The following is an 11,133-nucleotide window of genomic DNA, read 5'->3' on the forward strand; positions in this document are numbered from 1 at the left end:
TTATTGTGTGTCTTATTTCAGTCATTTTGCATCTCTTTTTTAGGTCACTTTGCATTCATTGTGGTGATTTTGAGTCATATTTTTGTACATTTTGTACGTCTCTTTAGGCGTTCTGTCCCTTTGTGACCATTTTGTGTGACATTTTGGTAATTTTTCATCTCTTTGTGTTCATTTTATATCTTATGTTGGTCTTTTTGAGTCCGTCTGTGGACATTTGGTGTCTTTTTTTTGGTCCTTTTGCATCTTTTTGTTGTTGTTTGGTCACATGTTGTTTATTTTGCATCTCTTTGTGGTGATTTCGTGTCACATATTGTGGTCACTTTTTAGGCGTTTTGTATCTTTGTGACTCTTTTGTGAGACATTTTGGTCATTTTTCATCTTTTTGTGGTCATTTGGTGCATGGCATTGTTCATTTTGTGTCCCTTTGTGGTAATTCATGGTTGTTTTTTATCCCATTTTTTCCCCACTTTTGCATCTCTTTGTAACCATACCAGATTGTTTTGTGTGTGAGTCCATTGTGCATCCACTGTGTAGTCATTTGGTGCCTCGTATTGCTAATTTTGTTGCATTTCTATGTTTTTTTTTTACACTTTATATGCCATTTTAAAACCTGATTGATTGCGTTTACTTGGCCAGAGGCGCACTTCAACCTGTGCTTTAACCCTCCAGTCAGCTCTCCGACAGCCTGACGCATTCCACAACATTCTCGGTTTCCTCTCAAGCTTTAAATCTGTTCTGTACAAACTGATCTGTCCCTGATTCTCGTCTGTCTGGGTCTCACCATGTCTCTGATTGTGTGTTTCTTTTTTTTTTGTGTGTGTCACGCTTTGTAATCGAGCTGCCAAAGCTGTCTGACGGAAAACGCAACCCCGTAAACCCTCCCTCTGCTTTCGGTCACGCCGGCCGGCGCTTGTTGCAAGATAATTGCGTCCTTGTCATAAAAACCTCACCGGGAGCGATGACAGAGGAGAGATGACGGCTGCCATTTTTAAGAAGGCCTGACCTGCTCTATTTTTCCGTGGCGTCGGTTCAGACGGCGCCTTCGGCAAACTGTTTTCGGGGATAAAGTCAACAGAGCATGTTGTGTGGACACGTCTAGAGGAATCAGAGCCAAAGTCGAGGCAATTAAAGGGAGTTTAGAGGAACAGGGTGGATGTCAAACAATGTTTAGACAGGCTTAACTCAGTTTGTCCAAGGATAAACTGCTATAATGTGCAAAAAAATGGAAAAAAAAAAAAGATTATTGAGATAGATGTGCCTCAGTTGCCTCTTACAATTTTAGCTAAGACAGCTAGCTTGAACATGAATGTGCAAAAATGTTGACATAATCCTAAACTGAGCAAGAATTGCAGCAACTACAGCGAACTTAGAGGAAAAAGTGGATGTCAGGAATGTTTAGCAGCCTTAAGTCAGTTTGTCAGAGGATAAACTGCTAAACTGTGCAGAACACTGAAAACAAAACCGGCCTTAAACGCTTTTTTATGATAAGCTTTTTAGCCAAGACAGAAAGACAGTTAGCTTGAACATTGAAACTCTTGATATGATAGAAAAGCGAACAAAAGTTGAAGCAAGTAAATTAAGTTTAGAAGAAAAAGTGGATGTAAAGAATGTTTAGAGCAGTCTTAACTCAGTTTGTCAGAGGATAAACTGCTATAATGTGACAAAAAACCTGAAAAACAAAGAAGATTTTTGAGATTCAGTGTGCCTCAATCGCTTCTTGCAAGTAGCATTTTAGCTAATACAGCTAGCATGAGCATGAATGTACAAAAATGTCTCAATATAATCCAAAACTGAGCAAGAATTGCAGCAATTAAAGGGAGTTTAGAGGAAAAAAGTGGATGTCAGGAATGACAGACTTAACTCAGGTTGTCAGAGGATAAACTGCTAAGATGTGCAGAAAAAAAGATTTTCGAGATCCAGTGTGTCTCAGGTGCTTCCCACAATTAGCCTAGCAGGTAGCGTAAACATGAAAAATGAAAAAATGCCTTTTGCAACACAAACTGAGCAAAAGTTGAAGAACTTAAATGAAGGAAAAAGTAGACACAAAGAATGTTTAGAACAGCCTTATCTCAGTTTGTCAGAGGATAAACTGCTATAATGTGCAGAAAAACTGAATATTATACAAGATTTTTGTACCTCAGTTGCTTCTTAGCAGTTAGCTTAAACATGTGCTAAAGTGTCTCTTGATTTAATGCAAAACTTTATCCAGGTTTGGTGCAAAAAACTGATCAGAAAAACAATTCACACTCTGGACACAACTAGATGCTGCAAAGGTCCAAATTTTGTTCCAAGTCAGGAACTAAATAACAAAAACAACAAACATAATTAAACAAAGAAACGTCTGAAAGGCTCTCTGGTGTTTAATTTTGAGTCAGACATCGATCCTCATCTTTTATTATTACCGGATAGAAAGCTTTTTTTTTTTTTTCCTGGATGCTGCACGGCTGAAATAAATTTCTCTGAAGTAAAAATCAGAAAAAGCAAAAGAGTTTATTTTGCTCAACGCTAGAATCAAATGCAGCAGCTTGAAAACACTGAATTATCTCCGCTATCCAAAATCCAAAGCCGAATCCGTTAAATAAATCCAATTCCAAATCAATAAACAGAGAAATAGCATCGTTCTGAGAGATCACCAGCGCGAACAGAATTTCATTTGCATCTTTTCAGAGCTTCGGTGTCTCTCAGCGGAAACTGAGCAGACGCTCTAAATCCAAGTGAAAGTACTTTTTTCTCCCTTTTTTTAAAAACTCATAATCGGTTTAAAACTGAATAAATTCTGAGCCTTATGCGTGTTTGATTTATTGAAATAAGCTCCAGGAGGGATGATTTCTGGGTGTTTCTGCTGCAGCGGTTCAGAGTTCAGTCGATAAGAGGAGGAAGATGTTTGGCGACATTTTCAGATTTAAATCCATCACGAGGCGGCAACGAGATTCTGGTTCTGCAGCACGAAAACAAACACAAATTTACAGCCAGAGTCACAGCAGATGGTCACTTTGGGATTAAATCAAGAGACGCTTCAAGCACATGTTTAAGCGAACTGCTAAGCTTATTGTGAAAAGCAACCGAGGCACACTGGAGCTGGAAAATCGTCCTTTTATTTTCAATTTTTCTTCACATTTTAGTAGCTTATCCCCTAAAAAAACGGAGTTATGGCTATTTAAACATCCTTTTCATCCACCAGTTTCCTCTAAACTTTCTTTAATTGCTTCAATTCTTGCTTAGTTTTGGATTATATCAGGACATTTTTACACGTTCATGTTCATGCTAACTGTAGCTAAATTGCTAACTGTAAGAAGCTGTTGAGGCACAAATCTTGACAAAAAATGTTCTTTTGTTTTCAGTGTGTTGAGTTAAGTGTGTCTAAACATTCCTGACATCGACTTTTTCCTCTAAACTCCCTTCATTTACTTACATTTTTGCTCAATTTTGGATTACATCGAGACATTTTTGCACATTGATGTTCAAGCTAACTGTATTAGCTAAAATGCTAATTAAAAGAAGCGATGAAGGCACAATTATCTTAAGAATCTTCATTTTGTTTCCAGTTTTTCTACGCATTTTAGCAGTTAATCTGACAACAAACTAAATTAAGTCAGTATAAATATTGTTTACATCCACTTTTTTCCTCTAAACTTTCTTTAATTGCCTTGACTTTTGCTCAGTTTTGGATTATATCAAGACACATTCATGTTTATGCTAACTATATTAGCTAAAATGTCAATTGTAAGAAGCGATGGAGGCAAAACTATCTTAAAAATCTTCTTTTAATTAGAGTTTTTCTGCACATTTTAGCAGTTTATTCTTGTACAAACTGAGTTAAGGCTGTTGTAAACATCCCCGAAACCCACCTTTTTCCTCTAAACTGAATTTAATTGCCTCGACTTTCAGTTTTGCATTATACTGAGACATTTTTAATAATGTTCACGTTCAAGCTAGCTGTCCTTCTATCTAATCTATAAAGCATTTATTGTGTTTGGTGCCATTAGAACTGGTCTATTACAGAAAGTAAATGAAATGATGCTGAAGGTTGAATCTTGGACTCAGCTGGATGTTTCAACAAGACAATGACCCCAAAATACGCATCAAAAGTGGCACATAAATGGTTAACATTAAGGCTTTAGACTGGTCTCCTGACTTAAAGTCCTGACTTAAACCCATCTAGAACCTGCTGATTGTGATGAAGAAACAAGTGTGTGTCAGCAAATTTAGTTTAACGGCACCAATTCTGTCAAGAGGAGTCAAAGATGGAACCAGAAGCTTGTGGACGGAAACCAAAAGCATCCAGTTGAGATGAAACTTAACCAAATATTGCTGTGTGTACATTTGACCCAGTAGGTTCTGTAATCTTTCTAAAAGACCTTCTTCTTCATCTTTCCATTAACTTTGTGTGAAGCACTAGTTCCACTAGAACAAAAAGCCTAGGGAATAAATAAAGTTATCTGAATTGAATTGAAAACAGCCCCAGAGCATGATGCTGCCACCGCCGTGCTCGACGGTAGGTATACTATGGAAGAACCAAAACGTGTGACTGTTCTTAGTGGCAAAGCTGCATGTGTTTTATTGATCCCATTGTTGGATATTAGGTTGGATCAGTGGATAAATTCAGACCTGTTTGACAGCATGTTGTTGCCGTAGAAACACCAGCTGGGCGCCGCAATACCTCACCTGGTTGACCCATGTACAGGGGCTATCGTCCCCGATGCAGCGGTCATGGGTTCGAGTCCCATTCATGACCCTTTGCTGCAGGTCCTTCCCCCATTCTTCTCCCCCACTTTCCTCTCTCTCTCTCTCTGTTCTATCTAGGAAAGCCAAAACTATCTTTAAAAGACAGAGACACCCGCCTACCTTCTGGCTGATGCGGACCCTCAGCAGGACGTTGCTGTAGCTGTGTCCGTCGTTGACCTGCAGCACCGCGGCATCCTGCTCGGCCTCCGACCCGTCGTGAACGTACTGGATCTGTTCCCGCGACAACTCCTCCAGCTTGAAGCGGCTCAGCGCCCGGTCGCCGTGGAGACGGGTCAGCCGGCCGTGGCGCGGCGGCTCCAGAACCATGACCAGGACGTCGGCCGCATTGTCGGGGTCGTCCACCTGCAGGGTCGCCTTGGTGATGGTTGCCGAGCTGCCGCGGCCCTCCACGGGAAGGACGGCCAGGGTCACAACGCTCGGAGGCTGGAGGTGTGAAACAAAAACAGGAGGTGAGTGCCGACGGAGTCAAGTTTCACACCGAAGAAGGAAAGTTTCAGAGTTGGGGACAGCAATTTCCTCTCAAATTGTCAGATGATGTGCTGTTTCCCCGGAGGATCAGGGTTCGGCGCCGCCAAGCGAAAATGAAGCCGACGGAGGTGAAGCAGGGCGCCTCATTAAGCTGCACCGAGGCGACAGACTTCATATCAGAGATTTGAGGAGAGCAGAGAGAACATGAGGCCTCCTGATGGGAGCACAGGTTCCACTTTAAAACCCACTTCCTCTGTCTGCTCTTATATTTCTAGTTCTGTAATAAATGCTCTGATGAATGTGGATAGTTCTGAAGAAAAATGGTGAATTTTAGTGAATCTTTTCTTGTTTGACACAATAATTAGAAGTTAAACGACATATTTTTGCATTTTAACCCTTTAAACCGGAAAACTTGAAGTTGAGAATCACTGGATTTTCAGATTTCCGACAGTCCATGAACTAATCGTCTGCAGTTCATATCAGGGAAATGAACCGAATCTAAGCTTAAAACTTGACATTTCATTAAAACAACATTACTCTGTTTGCTCAAACTACTTCTGTAAAAAATGAAAAATGCAAAAAACAGCTAATTGACAATAATTCATGGACTTTTCAGACGAACTGGAGGCTGTGATGAGAAAATCAAACCTTCGTGTTCGCCTTGTCTGCCTATTTGTTTGTTAAGAAAAATGCTAAATAATTAAAGAATTATTAAACATTATTTGTCTGTTTAAAGAAAATATTACAAAACATTTTTTTAACGTATTTTGCAGATTTTTCCCATTTTTTCAATTCCAGAAAATATCTCGCAAAATTATTGATTTATTTTGTTTTATTTTTTAAAAATGTAATTACGGTCATTGAAAAAACTACAAAAAAAAAAACAAAAAAGAATCACATTACAAACCTGTATTTCTGCAAATCGTAATTTGTTCTTTTAGAATATTTGGCCACAAACTTTCTTCATTTTTGACTGTCATGTTCTAGATTTCCCCTTTTTTGTGTTAAAACTACAGATAAGTAGAGAAAAGATCTAACCGTCCGTTAGTTTTAAAATTTGCACATTTGAAAAGCACTTTTCCACATTTTTCAAGACAAATCTAAAAGGATGCATCAAAAATAAATTTTAAAAATGCAATAAAAATAATAAAAACAGCCAAAATGTCAAGAAAACAAAGCAAAACATTGCTGATGGAGCTCATTTTGATGCAGGTTCCCACTCAGAGGCTGGAGGCTGCAGGTGGAGATGCATCGACTGTTAATTTAAAGTGTTGGGAGCAGCTCAGGACGAAGCAGGGCTCAGGTCCAAATCACCGCCGCTGGCTGAGCTCCAGCTTTCTGCCATCGCAGCAGCAAACGAGGGATTCATGAAAGGAGCCGGCGCTGGAGAGGAGGACGACGAGGAACGCTGTGCACAAACACTCTGCATGTCTTCAGAGCAGAGTGACCTCCGGCTGGAACCAGAAGAACCCGGAGCGAGCTGCTATCTGCCCTTTGTGACACATGTTTTAGGACAGTTAAGGAGTTATCTGCAGCCAGACAGAAGCTCAGTCCTGCAGAACCTCAGTCCTGGAGGTTTTTGGAAACTGAACGAGCTGCTTTAAACCCCGGCTAAGACTGAACTTCCCCCCTCGAGGTGGAATCAGACGAGCAGGTGGGAGGGCGACGCTTCGTCCTCCGGACTGGGCCTGGGGGGCTCTGAGAAAGGCTTCTGAGCTGCTTCCTGGGTAGTTTCTTTGTTTGGCTCTTTGTTTTGCCTCCCGCTGTGCTGCTGCTGCTGCTGGACGCCGTTCAGACGAGTGGAAGTGCTCCTGAGCCGCTCGGTTTTCTAACGACACCTTTTATTTCCTGTTTTGTGTGTGTGCTGCCTGTGAAAGCTGATCATTTAGCCCAGTTCCATCCAGAAAAATACAAACACAGACTCCTCGGCGCTGACTGACGGCTCAGCAGAGCCAGAAAGCTTCACTTTAGATGAAATGGTGGCTGTAGAAGGTGTTTTGTATGTGTGAGGCCAGTCCTACAGAAAGCCTCTGATCCTCTGGTCCTCAGGCTGCTACAACCAGAGGCTCTGCTGCAGACGAGGTTTCAATCAACTCCTTAGTTTATCACACTTCAGCCACACAGAAAGCACAAATGATCCTCTGCTGCTCATCTACAGTCAGTCAGAGACATTTTTCAAACACAAAAATCTGTGTTTTTACAAATATGTAAAAGTGTAATATTCCATTTTTAGTTTACTGTATTTAAATGAGCAAAAACTATCATTATATTACAAATATTTAGTGTTTCAAAGACAAAGATACATAATTTATGAAATGGAAATTTAAAAAAAAAAAGTTCTGATGCTTAAATTACAGATAATAGCCACTAAAATCACAGAAAAAAGTATTAATTTACATGTTGATGGAAAAAATAATTCTTTTTTTTTTCTCAATGTCTGACCAGACATGTAATTTAACTAATTTACATATATTTGCAATTATTTGAAAAAAAAAACAAAACAAAAACAAACAAACAAACAAAAAAAAAACATGTCTTTTATAGATTGGGGGGAAAATGGTAAAAAAATAAAAATTTGACTGATATTTTAAATATTGTCCTTGTTTTCTTAAACGATAGATATTAATTTTAATTTCTTAATTACACTTTGACTTAAAAAAAAGAAAAAAAGAAAATGCCATTATTCAACATATATTTGTTGTTATTTAAAAGGAAAAATCACAATCACATTTTTTTTCTAAATCATTTTGTAATTTTTTCCAGTTTTGTAAAATTACAGAAAATACCAAATAAAATTACAGATTTGTAAAATGTATTTGCTTGTTGGAAATTTAATTGTGGTCATTGTGGAAACTATAAATAAAATCGACATTAAAAATCTTCATTTCTACAAATGTAATTTGTTCCTTTACAATATTTGGCCACAAAATTATTTTTTTTGACAATTTCTTTTGAGTTTTTTCTGTTTTGTTAAATTACAAATGGTCACTAGTAAAATTACTGAAAATTATTTTATAGATTTATTTATTTATTTATTTTTTAAGTGTGTGTCATAGTTTTGAAAAATAATTGTTAAAAAACTAAAATAATAAAATAATAATAAAATATTGTCCTTGTTTTCCGAAACCACAGATAATTAAAAAAAAAAAAAAAAAAATGTTGACTTTAAAAAAAAAAAAAAAAAAAAACAGCAAAGACCAAAACAGTAAATAACGTCCACTTCCAGATCTCTATTTTTAGAAACAATAACTTGTTCTTTTACAATGCGTGACCATAAACTGTCACTGTGTTTTGAGTGTATTTAAACAGACTACATGGTTTTAAACATGTTTTTTCTGGTGTCGTTGCTGCCAGACGTCACAGCTGTGATTTATTTCCGTGCAGGTGTTTCCAGATGTCAGCTCAGACGTACCTGAGCGTCGCTCTGCTTCTCTACATGATGTCTGTTGTGTTTTTTAAAATGAGAATAAAGCCTGAATCCACTCTGGTCCTGTCTCTGTGGCCGTGGATGGAATAAACTGAGGAAGCAACACGAGCCTCCAGTCTTTCTGAAGCGATTTATATTCTGAGGGAGCAGCAGCATAAACAAGCGGTGGACTGACGTTACATCAGTTTTCTTTGATGTGAAACAACAAGACGCTGTGTTTCTGTTGTGTTTCTGTTGTGTTTCTGTTGTGTTTCCGTTGTGTTTCCGTTGTGTTCATGTCTTTGTGGCTCCGTTTTCTCAGAGTGAAGCTGAAGAAAATGTTTGTCTGCAGGAATGAATGAAGGCTTCAGCGTCTCTGATGAATGCGACTGAACGTGTTTAGATGCATCATAAGACAGCGTTAACCTCCGACAACCTTCACATCTACTGACATCTTTGATCCTCGGGTTCAGTTTGACCACAGCAATTCATTTACACGGTGACTGAACAAAGACATCCACAATTGTACATAATGAGAAAATAATAATAATTATTATTGTTTTAGTGGATTTAAATACAGTCAAANATTATTATTGTTTTAGTGGATTTAAATACAGTCAAAAAGTAATTTTATGGTTATAAAAGAAAAAAAAATCACAATTTCTAGAAACAGATTCTTGATGTGGACACTCTACAGGTTGTTTTTACAATCAACATGTAAATGAATACTTTACTAGATATTATCTGGATTTAACAAAACTGAAAAAATCTGTAAAATAAATGTTTTAAAAAAAAGGTTGATCAGATTTTAAATATTTCTATAGATTAGGTGGAATATTGTACAATAATAAATGCGGAAAAGTACAAATTTGATGTGGACTTTTAACTTTTTTTTTCTTTCTTATAATTTTGACCATTTAAAAAAAAACAAAAAACATAACATGTAAATTAAATTTTTTGTTATTATTCCACTTATTTTTGTTTTTAGTAATTTAACAAAACAGAGACATCTGTAAAATTAACAGTAAGAAACGGTTAAAATGCTCATTTCTGACAGTGTAGATATTAGATTGTTTTGTATGTGTACAAACAAAACACATGAAGATATTATTAAAAAAATTGTTTTTATGTGGAAAGCCTTTAAAAAAAACCAGAACAATGTTCTCTGTTGGACGAACGGGCGGCAAATAATGGTTCACATTTACTGACTTTACTTGGTTCTGAGCAAGAAATGTTGTTGTTCATCAGGACAGTAGGAGCCAACAGTGACTCCAGAGTTCATCAGGTCAGGAGAGTCTTAGAGAAACAAACCTCTGGGCGTAAACTGCACAGAAAACCAGTTACTGAGATAACAGAACATGAAGGTTCTGTGGGTTCTGACGACATCTATGTTGATAAATCTGCAGATATGAAGCTCGTGTGCAGAAAACTGTTGAGCGGAAGCATCAACCAGGAGGAAGTCGGGCTTCCTCTCCTGCACAGAGGTTCTCCAACAGTTTAGTTGCATTTATGCACAGAACTGAACCAAAGTTGGACTCTGCAGGGAGAACCGGGCCCAGTGACAGATACGAATGACTTTGATTTTCCGCTCAGGTAATTGCTCCGGTATTTACATTTTAGGCACCGAGCGTCTGTCACTCGGTCCCTGGGCTCACTGCAGAAGTCACGCCGACCCGTCAGCCGTTCCCACGGTGACGCTTTAATCCCCCGGTCCTCATTATATCGGATGTTTGTGCCAGAACCGGAGGTCGGCCTGACACCGGTAGAGGCGAGCTGTCGGACCGACGCCGGCCGGCCGCAGCGCTGGCGTCGGTCCACGAGGACGAAACAGTGGAAATAAATGCAGATGAGCTGGATGATGCAGCAGAACGGAGCGGCGCTGTAAAAGCTGACGGGTTGGATCAACTGGGGCTGACGGTAGAGATCATGAAGCTCACTGTTGACCTGTACTTATTTAACGTACACGCCTGGACTTACTGGCTCCTTATTTCCTAAATAATCTGCTGAATGTGTGTTTAAAAGCATCACAAAGCCACAGCTACAAGTGAACCAGCTTCCTACACTGTTAAAAATGTCATCAAATTAACAAAAAACTAAAAATTAAACTGTTGTGTTTTTTCTGTTTTGTTAAATTACAGAAAAAAAAACGACATGCCACAAGGTCAAAACTGTAAATGATGCTCACATCAAAAATCTGTGTTTGATTAATTTATTATTCTCTAATTTGTCATTTTCAAACTTTTCACTATAAAATGACAAAATGTTTGTAATATTTTGAAATGCTGTTATTTCAAAGAAATTATGTAAATTAGAGATTTAAAGATGGTGAGGTAATTCTGTGCTATTTGTTGGATTTTCCATGTTTTGTAAAATTACAGATAATGTGTTAATTTGCACGTTAACCCTTAAAAAAAAAAACAAAAAAAACCCACAACAAATAGTAGTTAGTTATTTTACAGTGTTTTATTTAATTTTTAATGAATTTAGTTTTCAAAATTAAAATAAAATGAATA

At 38.0% G+C, this 11,133-nt stretch overlaps 1 protein-coding gene across 1 annotated transcript in view; it reads right to left on the reverse strand.

The window, feature by feature from the left end:
* Positions 1-11,133, reverse strand: part of LOC103372019 (extracellular matrix protein FRAS1-like) — a 157,257-nt gene that overhangs the window by 113,454 nt on the left and 32,670 nt on the right. Inside the window, exon 10 of the mRNA XM_008301532.1 lies at positions 4,836-5,169. Within this exon, the coding sequence (XP_008299754.1) occupies positions 4,836-5,169 (334 nt within the window). The remainder of the gene's footprint in view (positions 1-4,835; positions 5,170-11,133) is intronic.

This window comes from Stegastes partitus, unplaced genomic scaffold (genome assembly GCF_000690725.1).
Source record: "Stegastes partitus isolate 25-593 unplaced genomic scaffold, Stegastes_partitus-1.0.2 Scaffold1683, whole genome shotgun sequence".
Taxonomy (NCBI): Eukaryota; Metazoa; Chordata; class Actinopteri; family Pomacentridae; genus Stegastes; species Stegastes partitus.